Source organism: Monodon monoceros, unplaced genomic scaffold (assembly GCF_005190385.1).
Source record: "Monodon monoceros isolate NGI ecotype Baffin Bay Population unplaced genomic scaffold, NGI_Narwhal_1 Super_Scaffold_12, whole genome shotgun sequence".
Lineage (NCBI taxonomy): Eukaryota > Metazoa > Chordata > Mammalia > Artiodactyla > Monodontidae > Monodon > Monodon monoceros.
In genome coordinates, this window is record NW_021703768.1 from 98421514 (window position 1) to 98447580 (window position 26067).

Below are 26067 nucleotides of genomic sequence, written 5' to 3' on the forward strand. Positions count from 1 at the left end.
CTATAAAAAAATTGTACCACCTTTTTTATGACAGATGTTTTGATAAAATAGGAGTGGCAAAACCAGTGTTCTTTTCTACCTAATTATAATAAGTGCTGTAAGCATCTATTATCAAAGTTATATACCAATGTTTAATAAAAGGGTTGAAGAGAACCATATATTTAAGATGAAGAGGGAACTTCTGTTACTTATGCTAGAGGTATAAAATAATATTGAAAATTAGCCTGTTTCCACTACATCAAATTTATTCAACACTAGAAGTATATGTTTTCTATCCACAAGTCTAATGTAAAGTAAGAACTAAAAACAATCATGAAGCATATAGAGGAAGGAGTCAAAGGTGTTTTATTTACAAAGCTTAAATAATATTAATCCTGCAGCAAGAAAATTTGGCATTGTTTAAAATCTATTCTTACTCTATACAATAGGGTTTAGAAGTTTCCTGAAATATTGAAGGGATTTCATTATTTCTGTCCCAAAGCATGTATCATGACAGGTGACTAGTTTATAAATAGGCTCTACCTCGAGCCCATAAATTTAAATAAAATAATCCCTAGCTTCAAAGGCAATTAATGGACTTATTTTCAGAGTTATTAGGTAACATCATGTAACTTCTGTCTTGCAGTAAGTACTTTCTCTGTTCAGAGAAGAACTACTGTAACTGGCAGATAAGAGACTTGAAAAATTAAATGCTAATTAAATTAATCACTGAAATTTTTTTACAGTATATTTTTTCATGTCATGAACAAGTCTCACAGATAGTAATTTAGTTCAACAATAGGCTCCTTTCATGTACTGGAAATGTTTTGAAACAAGTTTTTTAAAAATTTTACTCTGAATTACAGATACCTCAAAATAGTTCCTTCCTTCCTTTGGAATAGATTTTTAAAAAATCTTAGTCATTGTAAACCAAAACTTTTGGACTTCTACTCCAGGGAAGTTTTTTAGAAGTTAATCTAATAGGTTGAACTGAAATAGAAATGTAAGTCTTAAAAGGAAAGCCTTATTTCAAAAACAAAAAATGAATATATTAAGATTTTTAAGGTTGCATTTAACTCTTTCCTTACATGTATATGATGTAACAGACTTTACTTACTAATAAGGAATATTTGCTCAGACAACCTGGTTATAGGAACGTTTGTGGGTTTTTTTGTTTGTTTGTTTTTGTTTTTTAAAGAATTAATTTTTGGCCACATTGGGTCTTCGTTGCTGCGCACGGGCTTTCTCTAGTTGTGACGAGCGGGGGCTACTCTTCGTTGCGGTGCACGGGCTTCTCATTGCAGTGGCTTCTCTTGTTGCAGAGCACAGGCTCTAGGCACGCGGGCTTCAGTAGTGTTGCACGGGCTCAGTAGTTGTGGCACGCAGTCTCTAGGGTGCAGGCTCAGTAGCTGTGGTGCATGGGCTTAGTTGCTCTGCGGCATGTGGGATCTTCCCAGACCAGGGATCGAACCTGTGTCCCCTGCATTGGCAGGCAGATTCTTATCCACTGTGCCACCAGTGAAGTCATGGAACCTTCGTTTTTTTAAGTTTTAGTTCATAAGGTTTTAAGAGTGTTTCATTTTACATGTGAGCTACTAATAATTAGGGATTTTTTTCAAATAAATTAAATAAAACCATAAATAATAGAAAAATTTGAGTGGTTTTTAAATGCATCTAGTCCAATTTATTTTTTTTGATTAAGCTAGGCAAGACTATAGAGGAGAGGGAGGATAGAATTAACATCCCTAGTCTCAAGAAATTCTACCCACCCTTCCATCCCAGCCCAGTGTTAAAACATGTCAAAACAGTTGAAGCTCCTTTTTTTTAAATACTTGGATATGAATGAGGGAAAATTGACTAATGTATGACCAGCAATGTGCTAGGTACTTTACTTTTACATACATTAATATAATTTCTCACTACCTCTGTACCACATTAATACTGATAACTATTCTTAATGTAGATTTAGCCCTATATGTTAGGCATATTTCTGAATGATTTATATGAATTATCTCATTTACTTCTCAGAACTGTCCAGTGACTTATATATCATTAATGATATATATCACTATTATAGTGACTTATATACCTTTTACTAGAAGGAAGTAGGCTCAGGGAGATTAAGTAAGTTTCCTAGTAACACACAATTAGTAAATGGTAAAGTAAAGAATTTAATAATTACTTAGTTTGTTCATCTTCCTTAATGAAACAAGTAACATATATTTGAGATATCAGATCAGTCACAATAACTATTAGAAATGATTTTTTTTAGCATGACTTTCAAGACCTTGTACAATCTTTTTTTCAGAGAAAAATGCATAAATTTAAACATCAGTAGTATGACTGATAAGAATTGGCTGTTAAAAATCCCAAGATTTTATACTGCTGAACTGAATGAATAAGCATTTTCGGAACTCTAATGGAAAACTGACGAATTCATAAAAGTGCTAACAAAAGATCAAGATGAAAAAAAAATTAATTACATGGGACTGAGTGAACTGATGAGGATGATTATAATTTTTGTGACTTTCTGTTTGAATAAAAAAAAAACCCACAAGGACTCAGAAGCCAAAAATATACAAATCAATTTTCAGAATCAAAAAATATACAAATCAATATACAAAGTAAAGGAGCTGTTACCGTGGAGGATTACTGGACTGAATGTCAATATTATATGACATAGTATGAGTGTGTTTCGTGTTTGGTAATTGCAGTCATTGTTGCTTTTGTTGTGGTCATCCATTTACAATGCTTGGTGTCAGTTTATTTATCTTTTGTAAAAATAAAATACAGTGTGTGTGTGTGTGTGTGTGTGTGTGAAAAAAAAAAACCCAAGTTTTTTTTTTTTTTAAATACAGTTGACTTATTAAAGTGTTGTGTTCATCTCAGGTGTACAACATACTGATTCAGTATTTTTATACATTACAAAATGATCACCATGATAAGTCTAGTTACCATCTGTCACCATACAAAGTTAAGTAATTCCAAGAATTTGATTCTTTATCATAAACGTTATCTACTAAAGGCTGTTAAAACGTAACTGAGATAATTTCAAAAGGAAATAAAGTTTATAGAGGTCTGATTTAATTGCTTCTGTTGTTTTGTGTGAGGATATGTTCTGTCAGATGAAAGAACACCATGTAATCATCTGTTTTTAAGATTGAGAGTATTCAAGTGAAATTTCATACAAAGGTAAATTCATGTGAATTGACTATGATTCATTTCTTAGGTATTTCTTCCGTAAAGATTTTCACATTGGATTAAAAGATAAATTTGCCAAAGATTCCTGAAATAAATTTGCAATTTTTTCCCTCTTATAATGCAGATCTGACAGGAGCTCAAGATGGAAGTGTGAGAATGTTCGAATGGGGCCATTCTCAACAAATAACCTGTTTCCGATCTGGTGGCAATTCAAGAGTTACAAGAATGAGATTTAACTATCAAGGAAATAAGGTAGTATATAAAAATGTAAATAGGGAAAATGGTTTGATTTCATTAAAGGTTTATGAATATTACTCATTTGGGTTTCTGAAGAGAACAGCTCAATGAGCTAATGGTGAAGTATTAATCCATCTTATATGAATTCTTTTTAAAGAAATTCCTCTCAAAACTTAAATTCACTTGGTTCTTCCTGGAAAGACATTATATACATTTCCATTAAAATTCTCTTATATGATGCTTAAGGACCAAATGATTATAGGACCATCTTATATTACACATTTTTTTATTAAATACATCTGCTTACTTTACCCTCTGGGACCTACTCAAAGTATGGTCAAGTACCAAGTAGTAAGTAACATCTGGGAGTTGATTAGAAATGCAGGTTATTGACTCTAGTCCAGACCTATCAAATCACCATCTGCATTTTAGCCAGATACTCTTGTGATTTGTACACAACATTAAAGTTTTGAGAAGCACTGCTCTAGAACAGGGTGTTAACAGACTACGGCCTAGCCACCTGTTTTGTAAATAAAGTTATATTGGAAAACAGCTAACCCATTCATCATTTGTTTTCTATGATTGTTTTCCCAGTACTGCAACAGAGTTCAGGAGAACAAAGACTGTAGCTGGCAAGCCTAAAATATTTACTATATGGGCCTTTTAATAAAAGTTTGCCAACCTGGCTCTTACCAGCTTCACCTCCCGTAATCCTCCTTTCCTCAAACTGCCTCTCTCTGCTCCTCCTATCTTACTAGCCCTTTAAACAACTACTGAAGGGGAAATTGGCCTGCTCTTTGTCTTCAGGGCCATGCTTCACTAAAAACATTCACACAGGCCCTAGCTGATGGTTCATCTTGCCTTTCGTTTTCCCTCAACCTCCAAACCTTCCACCCTCCTTACGTGTTACTTGTGTCATGGTGTGCTGCAACCTTTTTGCCTACCACATTTATCAGATGGCTCTTATCATTTCACAGAAGTCAGTGATAATTTTTCATGTAGTTATGAAACAAAATTGAGAGCTTATAATTTCTTAATACCAATTAGCAACATTCTTTGCTCCTTAATGGGAAATTAAGGGGATTTAATCTAAAAGCCTTTAGAATTCTATTGTACTTTCAGCTGTATAACCTATCCATACCACTTACGTGCTCATATTTTTCCGCTTTGGTTTGTCAATGTTACATTGTTCCTAACTAATCTCTGTACTTCGACCCTGTCTCTCTAATGCATTCTTCATGTTGTCAACAAAGTTATATAACAAATAGCATAGGGAATTCCCTGGTGGTTCAGTGGTTAGGATTCACGTGCTTTCAGTGCCGAGGGCGCGGGTTTGATCCCTGGTTCGGGAACTAAGATTCCACAAGCTGTGCGGTGTAGCCATAAAAGAAAAAAGAACAAATAACATAATTATATAACTACACTATAGGTGAGATCATATTGTCCTTTTCAAGAACCTGCAGCCTCCTCATTTTATCCAAAAGCCCATATTCTTTAGTGTGGCATTCAAGTCCTTCTACACTCGGAGTTATTTTATAGATTTTACACTCACTACAACCTTCTATATAGGCTATTTTAAGTCACAACAAACTTCCTTATTGTCTTCCCAAGTCTCTTTGACAGGCAGTCAGCTTACTGTTGATTCACCTTAGCCATGATGGTGCCCAAGAGCACGACACCTAAGCGTGCTATCTCCCTTAGTAGGGAAGCCTACTGGAGTAATTGGAACAGATAACTCATACTACAGTATATCACAGTAATGCTGATCATTTTGTTAAAAGTCATTGGACATTGCAGAAAAACCAAGAGGCTAAAAGGGAGCATTTAGCAGAAAAAAATGACCTGTGAGGAATAATTCCTTGGATTTAGGAAGATCCTACATTGTAAAACAAGAACGGGATTTTATGAACCAAAGGCAGTAGAACAGTAAAGAATTTTTAGAAGTTAAAAACATATGATTCCCCAAAATTAGGAGTAGAGGAACTACTGATTACAAGGGCTGAATAGCAGAATGGAAGTATTTGAAAATCAAGTTTGTGACTGGGAGGTACAAATTTGGAATTTATTCCATGGTGAAAATAATCCAAGAAGTAAATTGAGACTAGACCCAGGAAAATTTATAAAAGAAATTTAAAAGATATATCAGAAGAAGAAAAAAGGTGATGGAAGAGAAACATTATATTAAAAGGAATAATAAAATAAAAATTTCCCCAAAGCAAAACATGGAATTTTAGAAAAAGAAGCGCCTACCAAGTACTAAGCAGAAGTATTGAGAAACAGCACATGCCTAGACACAGCCTGATTATTTGATTTTTGTTTTTTTTAACTGAAGGATAAAGAGAGCTTCTAGAAAGGAGTAGGGGTAAAAATGATTGCTTACAACCTCTCCACCCCCCTATCTAAAATTAATGGCATTGGCCTCCTCAAAAATAGAGGTTACAAATAGACAATAGAACAGTATTCACAGAATTCTGATGGATAAGGAATGGGGTTGATGTCTATCCAAACTGTCATTTATATTTGGTGGCAAAATAAACACATTTTTAAGTATGCAGAGAATTAGCACATTCCATATACCCTTTCTGAAGAACGTACCTAAACCTACTCTAGAAAACATAGGATAAACCACAGAAAGGATAAACATCAGACAAATATCTGTAACAAAAATAGTAAACAATGGATTAATATTCCTACTATTAGTCCTATCAGTCAGTTTTGTAAGAAGACAATGAAAAAGAAGACAAAGAATGAACAATTTACCAAAAAAACAAAAAACAAACAAAACCCTATGCATGGCCAATAACCCTCACTAATAACTGAAGAAATGCACATTAAAATGAGACTTTATTTCTGATAATCAACAAATATTATAATTTTGTAGTACGCAGTGTTGACTAATGTGTAAGAAAAATGGGTGTGTAAATTGATATTACCACTTAGGATTTAATTTTGGCTTCACCTACCAATTTTAAATGATGCCCTTTGACAGAGCTTTTTCTTTTCTAGATGTCTGTCCTATATAAATACTCAGAGGTGTATATGCAAGAATGTTCAAAACAGTACTTTTTATTATAGGAAAAATTGGAAATTCTATAAGGAAAAGCTTTAAAAAGTTACAATGCAACTATATAGTGTAACTGCACAGCACAAGAATGAGGTAGATTTATAGATACCAATGTGAAAAAATGGCTATAATAAGTAAAAAATGTAACTGTAGAACTGTATATTATCATCATAATTTTTAAAAAACCTTGTATCCTTGTATGTATGAATGTTTGAATATTCATAGAACAAGTCTGAAAGGGAACACTATCAAATTGTTAATAGTTGTTATATCTGTAGATGGGAGAGGGCAGGAGTCCGAATTAGACATTTATTTTTAAGATCTGTATCATATACTCCCTTACTGGATTATTTTGTCATCTTTCCAGTCAAAATGCTCTGAGTTTCCATAGTGGAATTATTTTACTGTGATAAACTTTGTTTCATTTTCTGCTGTTGTTTACATGTTTTTCTTGTTGTATATCTCTGGAAGTCCTTACTTTGTCTTTTTTAAGATGAACAGTTTTTTTATCTTATATATGCTAAAACTTTGTCACATGGCTTAATGTGTAAATCCAGTATTCTATTTTTGGAGTATTTACAGAGAATATACAGACTGTGCTGTTGGTTAGTATAATAAATTGAGTGTCTGATGTTAGTTTCCTTTATATCCACCCTGGAATTTTTTAAAGCAATAGCTAAATGTTTTTCTGGACTAGATCCATGCATAGGTGAAGTGAAAAGTCAAGCAACTTATCAGTCAAATGTTTAAGAGTTAAAATATGAGATTCACAGTGAGGGTAAGGGTAAATAATGTGCTTTTTTATTTGTATTAAATACTTTTAAATATTTTTTTTCTCTAAGTTTGGAATAGTTGATGCTGATGGATATTTAAGTTTGTATCAAACAAACTGGAAATGTTGTCCAGTTACTGGAAGTATGCCTAAGCCATACCTGGTAAGCCAAGAATTCCTACCTTTAAAATTTTTTGAATTTTTATTTTAAAGAAACCAAGAATATATACTTGCAAGAAATATCAAAGCCAAAATATAAAATCTGTCTAGTCCTGTGTATTCAATCACTTTACTATAAGTTTCTGTCCTTGTATTGTGTTGAAAATTACACTGTGAGTTATAAAAATCCTTAGTCTCTGGTAACTTGGAGAATAAACCTGTATGAAAGTACCTGTTTCTGATGGCAAGGGGAGATCAGATATGTGGTTACTCAGAGGCAGGGGTGGAGAGGGGAAATTGGATGGAGGCAGTCAGAAGGTACAAACTTCCAGGTAAAAGGTAAGTAAGTACTGGGTATGTAATGTACAACATGATTAACATAATTAACACGGCTACATGTTATATATGAAAGTTGTTAAGAGAGTAAATTCTAAGCATTTTCAGAATAAGGAAAAATATTTTTTCTTTCATTTTATATCTATGCGAGGTGATGGATGTTACTAAACTTATTTCATGATGTATGTAAGCCAGAACATTACGCTGTACTCCTTATTTAAACGTATGCAGTGCTGCATGTTAATCATTTCTCAAAACTGAAAGGAAAAAAATAAAAAGAAAACATAAGAAAAGTAAAAAAATCTTTTTAATTAGTAAAATTAATTAAAAATGCAATGATTAGTCAAGGGATAAATAAAATAAAAAGATGTTAAAAAAAAAAGAAACCTGTATAGAACCAACATGGTAACTCTGGAGACCCATGAGTTACTCAAGCCCTTTTCTAGCCTCACTAAATGGCAGTGGCTATGATACCTAAAAAGAATGATCAACAGACCAGTGCATTTGGTTGTTTTTCTGCAGTTATTATCCCTTATGAACAAAATAGAAAGGGTATCCTATAGCTGGTGCTATTTTCTTGCCCATCTCTTAAAAAAAAAAAAAAAGATGCATCTCTATTCAGGACCACACAGGTTCAGTGAACCTTCCGCAGCTTCATAGAACACTGAATTTATATTTGATGGATTCTTTAGTGAAGCCCTTTATAAGACTAAGTAATATCTATCAAGAAAAAAATTAAGAATATGGGTTAAAATTCCAGTAATTCATCCAAGGTTAAATGCTAGAATAAAGTACTGGTCTAAGTGAAAGCAAGCAAGGGAGTGTTGGTGAGGGTACCTTGAAAGAATATTTATTTTTCCTCATATTTTCATTCAGGCAACAGATTAAATGTACAGGTGGGCCTTGAACAACACAGGGGTTAGGGACACTGGACACCTCACCCCCCCAAGTTGAAAATCTGCATATAACTTTGCAGTGACTCCTCCATATCCATGGTCCTGCATCCACAGATTCAACTAACCTTGGATCATGTAGTACTGTAGTATGTATTTATTGAAAAAAATCTGTGTATCAGTGGACCCATGCAGTTCAAACCTGTGTCGTTCAAGGGTCAACTGTACAGGTTTATGTTTCTTAGGGGACTGCCTTTGTTTTAAAACTTCTAAAAAGACAAATTGGATTAAAAATGAACATTATTTGCTCTTGGGGATTAAAGTAGATTTTGTTTTAAAGACATATCATCTAGCCCAGCTGCAGTGGTGGTTGGGGGCAATGGGGAAGTGACTCACAGGAAAACTTTTTCATATGATGATTTTGACATATTTTAAAATTTTATTTTTTATTGAAGAGAAACATCTGAACAGACATAACTTGGAAGCCTTTATAACTGACTAAACCTCTTATAGTAGTTTGTTATTTTTTGATGGAATATTGAGAAACATTGTAAAATTTCTAATTTGTTGACTATTAGTAATATGTTTTTATTCACATATTTGAAAAAGTATTTGAAAGCTTAAATATTTCTGAAAATAAATAATTCAGTCTGAGATCATCTAAAATGCTAGTTTTTGTTTTCTAAGACAAAAATTTTCACAAGTATTCTAAGAAAAATGTTTGAACTTAACTTTCTTTTGTTTCCCTTTGAACTTTTGGTTGAACAAAAGCGGAGGCCATAAAAGGTCATAACGTATGCATCTTATTTAAATGGTTCAGGGAAAGTTGTGTGTGTGTGTGTGTGTGTGTGTGTGAAAGAGAAGAAGAGGCAAAACAAATGTGCCAAAATGGTAAACATTGGTGAATCGGGGTAAAGGGTATATGAGAGTTCTCTATTACTCTTGCAACTTTTCTAAAATCTGTGGGGGAAAGAACAAGGATTTAAGTAAGCCACAAATTACATGATCGTTTTTTGATTAATACATCTACCTGCTTATAAAATTGTTTGTGACAGCAATAAACATGTGTTGTTTATAACCATTCCAGACTTGGCAGTGTCATAACAAAACAACCAATGATTTTGTCTTCGTTAGTTCCTCCTCTCTGATAGCTACAGCTGGTCTTTCAACTGACAATAGGTAAGAGATTATAACTGAAATTGAAGTCTGTGTATGTATAGCTAAGCTTTATTTTTTAATTGCTTAATGTCCTTATATCTCAATAATGTCATAATTACACCTTTAAATATTTTTATTTAAAGAGACTTGTTTCTTAGAGCTTTTTTAGTGTTTTAATTGTAAAGCTAAGGAAATTCTGGTGACATTAAAGACAATCCATTCCTTCTGGATTTTTAGTATTCTAACGTTAAGACTTTAGTGTACGATAAAAGAATTTGATTGTTGGTAGAGTTTTTCTCCATATTATTTGCTATGTGTTAAGAAAGCTTGAGGCCAAAAACAAAAAAGAGTATTATTTATTGGCCATGCTACTTAGTTAAACCCTTGCCACAGCTTTATTATATCGCATTATCAATGTTTCACAGTAAGAACACAAGAAGCTGAGTTGTATAATAACTAGTAAGTGACAGCCCATCCCCATCTCCCCAAATAGCTTAAATATGCAAAAAAAAGTCTCCTCCCTCCATGTCCAGGCACAGTTTTTACTTCCCTCCTACAGCTGAGTTCTGTGATTAAGGCCTTCTGAGGTTGCTGAGCTTTTGTGTTTGTCCTGAGGCCTCACTTTACACTCAAAGTGGGAATTTTAGGAATATGGAGTTTTCAGCCCATTTTTCATAGAAATTCTTATACACATTTGTGCCTTCTTTGTAACTCACAGAATGGAGTAGAAGCTGCTCCCTTTTGTAGTAGGAATAAGTTTTCTTTGTACTCAAGAAAATTCGGTGTGTCCTGCTACTTGTGTATGTGAGTCGAACTATTAGATTAGAAAATCAGTGAATACAAGAAGTGGTTTCCATATTCAGACTTCATATAGTACTCCTTGTAATTATATGTTAATCTAAAGTTATTCAGTTTGGGAAGCTATTAGTTTTTTAAATTTTTGTCTAAAAATTAATCATACATAAATATATTGGTTACTTGTATTCGATGCTTTATAAATTTAAGAACTTTCTGTGTGAGCAAGGTTCAAGTGAGCTATAATGAGACATACTGCTTTTTTTCATTGAAGTATACTTGATTTACAACATTATATTAGTTACAGGTATACAGCATGGTGATTCAGTATTTTTGCAGATTATACTTCATTATAGGTTATTACAAGATAATTGTTACAATTCCCTATGCTATACAGTATATCCTTGTTGCTTATCTATTTTATATATAGTAGTTTTTATCTATTAATTCCATATTCCTAATATGTCACTCACCCGTCTTCCCCTCTTTGGTAACCACAAGTTTGTTTCTATATCTGTGAGTCTATTTCTGTTTTGTATATACAGTCATTTGTCTTTGTTTTTAGATTCCACATGTAAGTTATATCATATAGTATTTGTCTTTTTCTGTCTGATTTATTTCACTTAGCATGATATTCTCTAGGTCCATCTACATTGCTGCAAATGGCAGTGTTTCACTCTTTTTTATGGCTGAGTAGTATTTTATTGTGTGTGTGTGTGTGTGTGTGTGTCACATCTTAATCCAGTCATCTGTTGATGGGCACTTGGGTTGCTTCCATGTCTTGGCTATTGTAAATAGTGCTGCTGTGAACATTTGGATGCATGTATCTTTTTAAATTAGTATTTTCATTTTTTCCAGATATGTACCCAAGGAGTAGAATTGCTGGATCATATGGTAGTTCTATTTTTAGTTTTTTGAGGAACCTCCATACTGTTTTCCACAGTGGTTGCACCAATCTACATTTCCACCAACAGTGTACAAGGGTTCCATTTTCTCTACACTGTCTCCAGCATTTATTGTTTGTAGATTTTTTTGATGATGGCCATTCTGACTGGTGTGAGGTGATAACTCATTGTTGTTTTGATTTGCATTTCTCTAATAATGAGTGATGTTGAGAATCTTTTCATGTGCCTGTTGGGCATCTGTATGTCTTCCTTGGGAAATTGTCTATTCAGATCTTCTGCCCATTTTTTAATTTTTTTTTTTATATTGAGTTGTATGAACTGTATGTATATTTTAGGTTTTAACCGCTTGTCAATCATCATTTGCAAATATTTTCTCCCATTCAGTAGGTTGTCTTTTCGTTTTGTTGATGATTTCCTTTGCTGTGCAAAAGCTTTATGTTTAATTAGGTCCCATTTGTTTATTTCTGCTTTTATTTCTTTTGCCTTAGGAGACTGATCTAAGAAAATATTGCTACAATTTTTGTCAAAGAGTGTATTGCCTATGTTCTCTTCTAGGAGGTTTATGGTTTTCCATTCTTACATTTAGGTCTTTAAACCATTTTGAGTTTATTTTTGTAGATGGTGAACAGAAATGTTCTAATCTCATTATTTTATATGTGGCTGTCCAGTTTTTCCACCACCACTTGTTGAAGAGTCTGTCTTTTCTCCATTGTATATTCTTGCCATCTTTGTCATAGATTAACTGACCATAAATGCTTGGGTTTATTTCTGGGGTCTCTGTTCTGTTCCATTGATCTATGTGTCTGTTCTTGTGGCAGTACCACACTGTTTTGATTACTGTAGCTATGTAGTATAGTCTGAAGTCAGGGAGTGTGATTCTTCCAGCTCTATTCTTTTTTCTCAACATTGCTTTGGCAATTCAGGGTCTTTTGTGATTCCGTGCGAGTTTTAGGATTATTTTGTTCTAGTTCTGTGAAAAATGCCATGGGTATTTTGATGGCGATTGCATTAAATCTGTAGATTGCTTTGAGTAGTGTGGCCAGTTTAACAATATTAATCTTCCAGTCTGAGAGCACAAGATACCTTTCCATTTCTTTGTATTATCTTCAGTTTCCTTCATCAGTGTTTTATATTTCAGAGTATAGGTCTTTCACCTCCTTGGTTAAGTTTATTCCTAGGTATTTATTCTTGTTGATGTGATCTTAAACAGGTTGTGTTTTACTTTCTTTTTCTCATATTTCATTATTAGTGTATAAAAATGCAGATTTTTAAAATATTGATCTTGTATCCTGCACCCTTGCTGAATTCGTTTATTAGTTCTAAATTTGGGGGGTGAAGACTTCAGGGTTTTCTATCTAAAGTATCATGTCATCTGCAAATAGTGACAGTTTTACTTCTTCCCTTCCAATTTGTTTTTTTTTTTTAAATTAAAAAAAAATTATTTATTTACTTTGGCTTCACCGAGTCTTAGCTGCAGCATGCGGGATCTTTAGTTGCGGCATGTGGACTTCTTAGTTGCGTCATGCAGACTTCTTAGTTGTGGCATGCAGGATCTTTATTTGCGGCATGTGGACTTCTTAGTTGCGGCATGTGGACTCTTAGTTGCGGCATGTGTGCACTATCTAGTTCCCTGACCAGAGATCAAACCCAGGCCCCCTGCATTGAGAACATGGAGTCTTACCCACTGGACCAACAGGGAAGTCCCCTTCTCTTCCAATTTGGATACCTTTTATTTCTTTTTCTTGTCTGATTGCTGTGGCTAGGACTTCCAGTACCATGTTGAATAAAGTGGAGAGAGTGGACATCCTTGTCTTGTTTCTGAATTTAGTGGGCAGGCTTTCAGCTTTTCACTGTTGAGTATGATGTTGGCTCTGGATTTGTCTTAAATGGCCTTTATTATGTTGAGGAATGTTCTCTCTATACACACTTTGATGAAAGTTTTTATCATGAATGGACATCTCAGTAGACAGTTTTTTTGTGTATTTTGAGATGATCATGTGATTTTTATCTTTCCTTTTGTTAATGTGATGTATTACATTTATTGATTTGCAAATGTTGAACTATCCTTGTGACCCCAGAATAAATCCAACTTGATCATGGTGTATGATGCTTTTTATGTATTGTTGGATTCAGTTTGCTAATATATTTTGTTGAGGATTTTTGTATTTGTAGTTATCAAAGATATTGGCCTGTAATTTTCTTTTTTTGTAGTGTCTTTGTTTGGTTTTGGTATCAGGGTAATGGTGGCCTTGTAGAATGAATTTGGGAGTGTTCCCTCCTCTTCAGTTTTTTTGGAATGGTTTAAGAGGGATAAGTGTTTGTTCTTCATATGTTTCGTAGAATTCCCCTGTCTGGTCCTGGACTTTTGTTTCCTGACAGTTGGGTTTTGGTGGGGTTTTTTTTCCCTTACAGATTCATTTTCGTTTCTAGTGATCACTCTGTTCAAACTTTCTGTTTCTTCTTGACTCATTCTTGGCAGGCTGTATGTTTCTAGAAAATTGTCCATTTCTTCTAGGTTGTCCAATTTGTTGGCATATAACTGTTAATAGTATTATAGTTCTTTGTATCTCTTTCATATCGGTTGTTATTTCTCCTCTTTCATTTTTTATTTTGTTTATTTGGGTCTTCTCTCTTCTTGATGCGCTGGATAAAGGTTTGTCAATTTTGTTTTCTTTTCAAAAAATCAGCTCTTGCTTTCATTGATTGTTTTTGTTGTTTTTTTTTAATCTCTATTTTGTTTATTTCCTCTCTGATCTTAATTATTTTCTTCCTTCTGCTGACTTTGGGCTTTGTTTGTTCTTTTTCTAATTCTTTTAGGTGGTAAGTGGTAGGCTGTGTTGTTTATTTGAGAAGGCCTGTATTGCTATGAACTTCTCTCTTAGAATTGCTTTTGCTTCATCCCATAGATTTTGGGTTGTTGTGTTTCCATTTACAATTGTCTCAAGATCTTTTTTGACTTCCTCTTTGATTTTGTCATTGACCCATTGGTTTTTTAGTAGCATGTTGTTTAGTCTCCATGTGTTTGGGGTTTTTTTCCATTTTTCTTTCTGGAGTTAATTTTTAGCTTCATACTATTGTGGTCAGAAAAAAATGCTTGATACAATTTCTACGCTCTTAAATTTGTTGAGGCTTGTTTTGTGACCTAGTATGTAATATGTTCTGGAGAACATTCCATGTGTGCTTGAAAAGAATGTGCATTCTGCTGTTTTGGGGTGTAATATTCTGTACATATCATTTAAGTTCAGCTGGTCTATTGTGTCACTTAACACCACTATTACCTTACTTTCTCTCTGGATGATCTGTTCATTGATGTTGGGGGGGTGTTAAAATCCCCTGCTATTACTGTATTATTGTCTATTTCTCCCTTTATGTCTATTAGTATTTGCTTTATATATTTAGGTGCTCCTGTATTGGGTGCATATATGTTAACAAGTATAATATTCTTTCTGTGTTGATACCTTTATCATTGTATAATGTGAGACATATTTATTTTTATTCTGTTGTTAACTTCTTATGTCATTCAATAATCTTTTTTTTTTTTCCAGAAACATATGTTTGTGGGACACTCTTGTAGCACCTGCCAATAGTTTAGTCCATGGTAAGTTTTGAAAGCATTTTATGAATCACAAACTCATAAAGTAAAAGTGATTTTTAAATGGATTTTTTTTTTAATCACACTTAGTAGCCTGTGAGGTTTATTTTTGACCATGGTGGCAAAGTTTCAAAGAAGAAAAAATGCTGTATATGTAATTAACTCTTCACTGTACTTTAATGAACATAGATAATATAAAAATCATTTGTTTTTGCTTTGAATCTGATAGCACAGGTCCGAACATCAGTTACAGTATTATATCCCCTCACACCACTCTTACTCAACTTTGTACTTGAAGTTCTAAATAAAGCAATAAGACAAGAAAAGGAAGTAAAAGTTATCCATATTGGAAGGGAAGAAATAAAACTGTTTATGCACAGATTACATGATGGTGTAGAAAATCCCAAAGAATACAGAAAAAAAACTGCTGGAACTGATGTGCAAGCACAGCAGTGTCACAGGATACCAGGTCATTATACTAAAATTAGTTGCATTCCTTTATCAACAATGAACAATTGGAATTTGAAATTTAAAAAAAAATTACTATTTAAAATAGCACCCAAAATAATGAAATACTGAAGCATAAATCGAAATATTTATAGCATCTGTTGGGAAAAGCTACAAAAAAAGTAAAAGAAAAAAATATCTAAATAAATGTTCATCATGTTACAGATTGTAAAACTTGATATTGTTAGGATGTTACTTCCTCACAACTTTATAGATTCAGTGGAATTCTAATTAAACCCCCAGCAATCTGTTTTGTATATATCAACAAACTGGTTCTAAAGTTTATGTAGAGAGGCAAGAGACCTAGAATAATGCATACTGAATAAAAACAAACTTGGAAAACTCACATTACCTGATTTCAGGACTCACTATAAAGCTACAGTAATCAAGCCATTGTGGTACTGGCTGAAGAATAGACACAGATTAGAGAGCCCAGAAATAGACCCACACATAAATAGTAGACTCATTGCTAATAATGGCACAAAGATAATTCAGTGGAAACAGTCTTTCAACAAAAAGTGCTAATAACAATTGGGTGCTTATATGTGGAATAATGAACATAGGTACAAACCTTACCCCTTTCACAAAAATTTACTCAAAATGACTCATGTAAAACATGTAAAAAGAAAACTGTAATACTTCTAGAAGGAAATATAGGAGAAAATCTTGGTGACCTCGGGTTTGGTAATGAGATTTAGATACAACACCAAAAGCACAATCTATTAAAGAAATGATATATTCAAGATTTTTTTTAATTACCGTTTTTCTCAATACCTGAATAGCAAATAAGCATATAAAAGATGCTCAACATCAGTAGTCATCAGGGAAATGCAAACTAAATTCACCATAATTTATCATACTACTCTGTATACTGAAATGGCAAAAATTAAAGGTTCTAGACTACCAAGTGTTGGTGAGGATATGGAGAAACTGGAACCCTCATGATTTGCTGATAAAAGTATAAAACAGTACAACTGCTTTGGAAAACTGTTTAGCAATTTCTTAGTGAAGTTAAACATGCATGTAGCGTGACCCAGCAGTATATAGTTTTACATATGTACCCAAGAAAAATGAAAACACATGTCCACAAATAGACTGGTATTAGGAACGTTCTTAGCAGCTTTATTTATAGTAGCCAAAAACTGGAAACAACACAAATGTCCAGCAGGATAACGTGGTATATTTATGTAATAGAATACTCTTCAGAATTAAAAAGCATGACCTACTGATACGTGAGACACATCTAAAATGTTATGTTAAAGAAAAAGAAGCAGGCACAAAAGAATATATACTATAAAATTCCATTTATGTGAAGTTCAAGAATTGGCAAAACCAATTGGATAGAAATCAGGATAGCGATTGCCTTTGAGGGAGAGGCATGAGGGAACTTTCTGGGATGATGAAAACGGCTGTGTTAAAAGCCGTATTTGGTACAGGGCTAATTTTGCCCCTCTATTGAGGCAGTACCCTTCTCAGTACTCTATACGATGCCTTGTGAATTATGAGGGTTTTTTCCCAGTATGGCTGGTGGAAATAGGAACCCAGATCAACTTGGGTTCCCCTTTCTTATGCCACGGCCAGAAAATACTCTATAGGCAATAAGCTGGGGCAGTTATGTTGGTCACCCAGTTTGTTTCCCATTTTGCAAAGATCATTCTTCATTACTTAGAGACCGGTGTCTCAAACCATTGTTTCCTGTATATCATTTGATATTTTAATTGTTTTAGGCAGGATGGCAAATCTAATCTTTCTACCTTGGCCAAAAGCCAGAAGTCTGTTTCTTATACTATTAAATAGTTTTTACTTTTTTTTTTTCCAGCTTTTACTTGTCATGATAGCGGAGCCACTGTTTTAGCATATGCTCCAAAACATCAGCTACTAATATCAGGTGGCAGAAAAGGCTATACATGTGTTTTTGACCTTCGGCAACGACAGCAGAGGCAGCTTTTCCAGAGCCATGATTCTCCTGTTAAAGCCATTGCTATTGATCCAACTGAAGAGTACTTTGTTACAGGATCTGCTGAGGGCAACATAAAGGTAAATACAGTAATGCCACAATATCTATTACAATATGAAAAGAAATCTTTAGAAACCTTAGATCTTTAATCATATTGATGACACCAGTCTCTTTAAATAATAGAAATATTAATTCCTTTGTAGTCAACAAGGTTAATTGCTATTTAATAAATCTTTTAATGAATGAAATAAAATAATATTTAACTTGAAAAATGCCTGTTTTTCAGTTGTTTTCAAATATGCTTAACTAATGCATGCGAAAGAACTGGAGTTTCCATGGATATGAACATATTTCAGACATTAGAATTAGCCTTGACTCCATATTCAGAGTTACTGAATTCAGTTTCAGGGGCTGTGAGATATACTGACATTTTCCCTTATCCCAAATTTCTCCCCATTTTGTCATTCATAGTATCAGCATCCAACAACTCAGTGCCTGATTCAAGAATTCTGATGTACCTGGATAAGCTCTGCCTGTAACAGTCCTTCTCAAACTCCACTGTGTTTCAAACTTAGAAGTTTGAATGTTAAGCAGCTTGTTAAAAATGTTAAGCACCTTGTTAAAAATGCATCCCACTCCAGAAATACTGTTATTAGGTCCTATCCCAAAAATACCCATTTGGTAAGTCCAAGGCTCAGGAATGTGCATTTTTGGAACACAGAAATAGTGGTTTTGATGGCAGGTTCTCTGGCTACACTCAGAAGGGTCTGCAGGGATAAGACTAGTCCCTAAGTTACTCTAGTGGTCAGCAACCCACTGGAGGAGTCTAGTTTCTTAGAATCCATTAATTTAAGTGCTACTGAGTACTTAGTACAGGTAAGTTGAACTGCTTTGTTAGAACTTCCATATTGTTTTCATAATTCTCAGCCAGAAGAAATTGAAGAATTTCAAAAAGGTTTTTCTTAAATACATACACCAGCTTCCATACAGAATTCTTTTTTTTTTTCCAGTTTGAAGCTAGTTTCTTATTTGAACTGCCCTCAGTTTAGAATAAGTCATACTATGTTTTAGATTAGTTATTTAGATTAGCTTGTACTTTCATTCTGAGGTTTATTATTTAATTAAGTTATAAGATTTCATAGTATACCAGGTAGTGTTCAGGACTTAAAATTTAACAATCATGTCTAGAGTAATATGAATTAATGAATTTCTTAGGGAAAAGAAAGAAATATTTTTTTTAAATGTGATGTCAAAACATCAGAAAGTTGTAATAATTCATCTTGCAGCTGGAATATAGTTTTGACTGGTCTGAAGGCCTCTAGGTGTTTGGTATTTTTCTCTTTCCAGCGGTTCTGATCCCCTGGTGGGTACTGTATATTATGGGGAAAGAATTACCCCACTATACAACTACACAACAGAAACTTCGCTGAGAGATAGGAAATCTTGATTGTAGTTCCTATAACATTACAAGTTTCTGTTGCATTGTACACCTAACCTCCTTGTACCTAAGTTTTCTCGTCTCCAACGAAAGGTTTAAAGTACCTCCTCTCTTACTGGATTGATTTTTGAAGAATGTGATAATATCACAGAGCTTTGGAAAATTGTAACACCATATACAGAATCAAAACGTTATGACTGTAAGCCTACACAGATTTTTCTCCATTTTTGTTTTAGAAATTCCTTATTTGTGCAGGAAAACAGACGTGAATCTTTTGTTTGGATTTTTAAGGTAATCGTCAACCCCAATTTTTATTTTGTTCTTATATATTTCAGATTTGGAGTCTCTCTACCTTTAGTCTTCTCCACACTTTTATCAATGAACATGCTCGGCAATCCATTTTCAGAAATATTGGAACTGGAGTGATGCAAATTGAGACAGGGCCTGCAAATCACATTTTTTCATGTGGAGCTGATGGAACAATGAAAATGAGAATACTGCCAGATCAGTTTAGCCCATTAAATGAAGTGTTGAAAAATGATGTGAAATTTATGCTGTAACATTTTAACAATAAGATGTATAGTTTATTACCTATTCCATGAAGTGGCCAACACATATGATGTACAGTGATCAGTCTCTATGCCACAGATAAGCTAATGCTTTCTTGTTTTCATATTTATTTTATGGAGCTTTGCCCTTGATGCACTGATGCCTTAAAAATTAATAAGGTCATTCAAAATTAGACTACATTGCCTAAAGTAGAATGTATAAGTAATGCTGTAATAATACATATTTATAGTATAGTGAGTATATCATAGTGTTAAAGGAGTTTTGTTTTCTTGATAAATTCTTCTGCAGATATCTCTGCGTGAATTTGTTTCACAGTAAAAATACCCTTTATGTAAAGGCAGTTGCACATCAGTCATCACTTAATTCACCACACTCTCACTGCCTTTTTCAAATTTACATATCTCACACTCCTCTCTTAATTAATGATAGATTGATATTTGGGTAAGAATCAAAAAATAGTGAACATCTCCATTAACACTGTCTTTGGGACTTCAGTGACAGGTGAGCCAAATGCCTCGTTATGTAAAGTTTTCATCAGTTTCCCCTCTGGACCCCAAGTTGTGTGTGTGTGGTCATGTATATATATGTAATGTATCTTATACATCTTATTTGAACTTTGGGTGTGTGTGTGTATATGTATATATATATATGTGTGTGTGTGTGTGTGTATATATATATATATATATATATATATATATGAAAACTACAAGTCTTTTCATTTGTTTTTGTGCCATAACAACTACTGCCACCAGAATAACAACTTTTTCTGCAACTGTTTTTTTCACCTTTTTTTTTTTTTTAATTTTTGAATTCCCATCCTAATTTTCAAATAAATTTCAGGAAAACTTCCAAGATTATTATTTTAAAGATTACATTGAGTCAGATAAGACTTAGCAGGCAATAATGATTCTGTGTTGGCATATATGAGATACTTAAGCTTATAAATTTGTCAAAGGATTTCTAGGCACCATACATTTTACTTAAATTTTATTTTATTTCTTATTTTTTAGGTGCTTTGAGTCTCAAAGTTCTGAAAACCTTATAGCAGTGTTTTTAGAAACAAATGTGAAAACAGTCAAATTAAATAGATAGTATTTACAAATGTAAAATACCTGCCAGATCTACCATTAAAAGATAATAAACTAAGCCTTATATTTTATTATTTTTTGCCAAAATATATTATTTTATTATAAAATATGACCAAAATATTAAAAATGCACAATGCTTTTAACTTAAATGTGCTAACCCTATTTCTGTCTGTTTTGTGCTATACCTTTTCTGATTCAGAATTATAGAAAACTTGATAATACTTGATTTTAACCAAGAAGACTGGAGGCAGATGGGACTAAGAGTTTAAGGGACAATTATATACTATTTAGCTTAAATATATTTTAATAGGAATATTAAGAGAACATTTTTATGTAACAAAATATGGAAAGCTATTATCTTGGAAACTAAAGAGTCAAATGAAGCAAAGAAATGAAGGGCTGGTAAAATGAATTTTGTAATATCCTCAGGATACTTTTAAAAGTATATTGTTAAAAGATTTTGTAAATTGTATTCATAATTTTAAATGTGTTGAGCAAGTTGCAGTGAAGACACTTATTATGTAGAGAGTTGATGTGCACATAATAACCTGTACCTATAAATTGTGCAATAACGATATGTGACTATTTTGCCATGGAGAAATCTGTGACAACATTGCAAACAATACTGTTGTTTGATGTAGTTAATATTAAGTTAATCCTCAGTCATTTCTTCATGAATCAAGATTCAAAAGGCTTTAAACACTTTCAGTGAGATAGAAAATGTATTATTATGCTTACTAGGAAAAAGTCATTGTGGATGAAGAATTAAGCATTTTAATTGAGGGTTTATATGAATAATAAATTATGTAAGCCCATATGTATTTACATCCAGAGTCATAATATTTTAAATAAACAATCATGCAGTAACTATTTTTAGCATGCTATTGTTTTAAGTAGTATTTATGCCACTTTAGTTGACTTGAGTGTATGTGACATTTTAAATTGGAGAACTTCTGTATTGTATTTGGTTAATGTAGGAAGAATTGCATAATTTTCCCAGATACCCTGTTCTTCCTTCTCTATAGTCTTTAACTTAATGAATAAGCATTATTCAAAAAAGGTGAGAATAAAAGTAGTTGGAATGTATGTTTAAGTATAAAATGATATACATATATGTAAAATTTCATCCATACTAATGAAGTGGATACATCAAAATACATTTTTTAAATTGTGTGCTTTCTGAGAATGAGGCTTTGTAATGATGGAAGAATTCACAACATTGTGAGTCTCATTTTCTAAAATGTAGGATTTTTCTTACGTAGAATCATGGGACAGTCAATTCCATCCTCCTTTCTTGCTCTCTCTGTCTTGCCCCAATTCATTTCTTCTCTTTAAAAAATTTTTTCAAAACCGTGGAGGAATTTCTCAAAATGGTCTCAACAATTGGAACAAAATACAGAGATATACCTACTTAAAGAAAATCCTTATACAACCTTAGAGTGGTGATGATCTTTTTATAACAGTGTTGGAAACCCAGAGAGACATATTTACTAAACAAAGAGTTTAAATGTCATATTGCAAAAGACCACAGTCCAAAGAACAGGTAGAGGATAAGAAATATGTGTATAGGAATAGGAAGAATGTTAACGACCCTAATACAAAGAGAATTTTAAAATGATAAGTAATGGAGAAATCACACAATTCACAGAACAGGACATGGAAAAGTCAGCAAGCACAAAGTATGTTCATCCTCACTAATAGTTAAAGGAATGCTTTAAAAAAAAGAAATGTGTTACCACTGTTCATTCATCAAGTTAGTATAAAGTCAAAACACAGTGACATCAGTTTGGTGAAGATGCAAGGAAGTGGGCACAGTGAAACATTGCTGGCAGGACTAAACTGCTACAAAGTTACCTAGATACATATTAAAATTGAAAAACATACTTTCACTGAGCAATCTTTTGAGAGATTACCCTTTAAGATAAAAACACCTATGCATAAAAATATATGTATACGGATGTTTATTGAGACATCTGGTGGAGCAAGAAAACTGGAAATCTAAATGTTAATTAGTGGGTAAATTTTGGCATAAATTTTGGTACATCCATACAATGGAGTATTCTCAATGGTAAAAGAATGTTAGATTTGTATCTGTTCATCTGAAAAGAGGTTGGTGAGATAAAATTTCGAACTAAAAGGTGTTATATCCCTTATTGTTTCAGGTTTTTTCAATCTTTAGTTTTAGTATATATGTAGGAACATAGAAATATGTATGGAAGAATACATACAAAGCAAAACTTTAACATGGGAGAAGGGAAGAAGGAGGTAATACTTTTCTAAACTCCTTTAAACCCCACTTGGTAACATGATACCCGAGATGGTTGTGTATGTGTTGGTGAAGAAAAGCTGTATTTTCATACCAAGAAGGACAACGACTTTGGCAACTGCTCTGTTGAGTGAAGTGGTCTTGTGTCAGGAATATTCCTCTTTGAATTGTTGAGATATTTTTGATGCTTGATATTACTTAAGTAGAAAGGTTAAGATGTTACCCTTCAGGGTACTTGGAAAAAGTTGAACATAGATTAGTTAAATGTACCTGTCAGCGTTAGATATGTGTATGGCTTTTGCTACAGTTATTTTCAAAGCTAAATCTGTTTTGAGTTTTTTAGGACTTTTCTTCCCCTTCTGCTTACTTGGTTGTCTCCTGTATGTCTGTGGCCTATAAGTCAGGGAGCTAACACAGAGTTGCAGTGTGACATTATTTCACAAGTCTCCTTGGAGCAAGAAAAATTTCTTAATGTTCTCCCACTGCAAATACAGATAGGTAATAGAAACAATTTGGTGGTACAACCCATTTCTTTCCACAGTGAAAATGCCTTACTCCTGTATGCCCTTTGTAACAGAATCTAAGCAGTGCAGTGTATCAGTCCAGGATATGTGTTTTAAAAGTTTTAAAATCTATTCCTCCCACATGTAAAACACTCCCCCAGAAAAACTCCAATGTTTTCATCCTATTACTGCATCAGGGTTAGGCTTTTGAACCCCAGGGTCCTGATGTCTAAATCAGGTTCAGGTGTATATGTGGCTCCTTAAATGAGGTTCCTTAAGTACAGTACTCAGTTTAAAGATCCATGAACTAATGAGGCAAGTTATGTGCCTCCCACATGTGAAATGTAACAGTGGTGAGACAGAGAGGCGATAGCTATCTCCCATTCTAAAAGAGGAAAAGTAAGTCACATGGTAGGTCCTGGTCCAGAGGGATTCTGGAATTTAGCTGGGTACATGTCACCAGTTTCTTGAGTACTCCTGTTCCCTGCAAGTAATTCTCTACAGCTCTTGGCTCCACCTTCTGGGCTGCTTTTTTCTATCCTTAAGATACTCTTTTTCCATAAAAGTGGCCCAGTGTTTTTAACGGAAGTTTTCTCAGCCTGTTTTCCTGGATAGAGAAGTTTGAGCATTCAAAGACCTCTTTACATTTTATACTGTCCTGTCCCCTATGCTTCAGTCTAGTAAAATTGCTTTTTTGGGGGGCTTCCCTGGTGGCGCAGTGGTTGAGAGTCTGCCTGCCGATGCAGGGGACATGAGTTCATGCCCCGGTCCGGGAAGATCCCACATGCCGCGGAGCAGCTGGGCCTGTGAGCCATGGCTGCTGAGCCTGCGCGTCCAGAGCCTGTGCTCCGCAACGGGAGAGACCACAACAGTGAGAGGCCCACGTACCGCAAAAAAACACAAAAAAAAACCGTTGTGGGTTTCTTGTATATTAAATTATAATCCACTCATTAGACAAAAGCCACACCCGTATTTTATTTCTCTACCTTGGGCCCCCGTGAGGTTGCTGTGGTATATACCACCTTAAGATTCTTAGAAATCTTAGTGTCTCACAAAAACGGTATATACATGGTGCACCCAAAAATCTTTCTGAGATCTTAACAAAAGGACTTAACCATAACCTTGGCTGTGTCTTTATCCTGAGACCATTTGCAATCCGCCACAATATTGAATACACTTTTTTAAAATCCATGTGGCCATTTTTATGTAGAGAGAGAGATGAACAGACCCATGTACACACACAGAGAGAGGAAGCACAGGTACATGGAAATAACTAGCACACCAACTCTTTACTCTGAAGACTGATAATGAGAGGGAAAGAAGTGAGGCTATTGAAAGAGGACAGTGTGGAAGTCAGAACCCACTAGGGGAGGGTGCTGTGCTTCGAGTATTCCAGGACTAAGGTGGGAGCCTTTTTTTGTTTAAAATCATGTAATGCCTTGCCAACGTGGGCTAGCATTTCATGGCTGTAAGCACAGAAGAGAACTCTTGATAGAGCCAGGAATTTAGACCCATATGTATAGAAAAAGCCTTTCAGAGTAGAATTATGCAGCTAAGGACAAAAAAATAGACTGTAGTATTGGGGATAGGCTCAGGTAAGATTTGAGATGGTCAAAAAGGAGAAAACAGTTCAGGTGAGGAAGAACCCACATAGATGAAGAATCCAGTGGTGCAATCACAGAAAAATAAGGGTTCTGGGTAGGGGCATCACTATATTTTCTATAGAGGAATGGCTTAAGGGGTGAAAACCTGGAAATATGCAGAGAGCTTGGTTTCATGTAGAGGGTGGCTGATCGAATTGGCTAAGAATGTGGATGAAGTTACCTTTAATGCAGGCAACAGTTCTAGCAAACTTTCTTAGGAAGAGGTGTATTTTAGTAACATCATAGGTAAGTAATTCTGAATAAAAAAGTGAAAAATGCTCTATGATGAAGGTATAATCACTAGTGGTGTATAATAGGAGTAGGGGTTGAGGTATATGGAAGTAATAGGAAAAGATCACTGACCCCCAAATCTTGATTTTTGTTCTATCCCCAAGTTTCTAGTTTGCATGTGACATTGAACAATTCTCCTACCCTACCCAGTATGCACCTTGACTTCTGTTAGGAAAAATGTACTCTTTACCATACCCATATTGTTACTCTAAGAACAAGATTACATGTAAAGCTCTGAAAAGAAATGGGACTGGGAATAGAGTTGAAGCAGTAGACAATCAGATAGTGACCTTAGAGAATGGTGAAGTTATAGCCATGTTTTGAATAAGGCATGTTCATTGATATAGTCCCATTAAAATGTAGTTAAAGCACAAAGGCCACATAGATATTTCTGTGGGCTGTGTTCAAGGTGCACATCCTTGCTTCAGTGATTTTAGTGCCAGAAAATGTTAGACTATCTTTCTTCTCTCTCCATGATGCCTGGAGTGCCCTTCTGCCGGGCAAGCTTGAGTTCATCCTTTTCGACTTGGTTGGATGGAACCTCCTTTATGAAATCCTCTCCATTCCCCCAAGGAGTGTGAGTCACTTCCATTCTCCTCCCAGAGTATTTATGCATAGATTTTTATTGTACGTTTCACAGTGCCATGTAGTTATTTCCTTACACTCAAAAAGAGGAGGCTGACACTGAGTAAGCAGAGAAGAGGCTTGAAGCA

At 34.2% G+C, this 26067-nt stretch overlaps 1 protein-coding gene across 3 annotated transcripts in view; it reads left to right on the forward strand.

Moving 5' to 3' along the window:
• DMXL1 (Dmx like 1) overlaps positions 1-20247 on the forward strand; it is a 130782-nt gene extending 110535 nt beyond the window's left edge. For all 3 annotated transcript variants that reach the window (XM_029216002.1, XM_029216003.1, XM_029216004.1), the window contains 6 exons: positions 3305-3432; positions 7324-7416; positions 9729-9820; positions 15045-15097; positions 17418-17635; positions 19329-20247. In XM_029216002.1, coding sequence (XP_029071835.1) covers positions 3305-3432; positions 7324-7416; positions 9729-9820; positions 15045-15097; positions 17418-17635; positions 19329-19553 — 809 coding nt within the window. In that variant the 3' untranslated portion in view covers positions 19554-20247. The remainder of the gene's footprint in view (positions 1-3304; positions 3433-7323; positions 7417-9728; positions 9821-15044; positions 15098-17417; positions 17636-19328) is intronic.
• The last annotated feature ends 5820 nt before the right edge of the window (positions 20248-26067 follow it).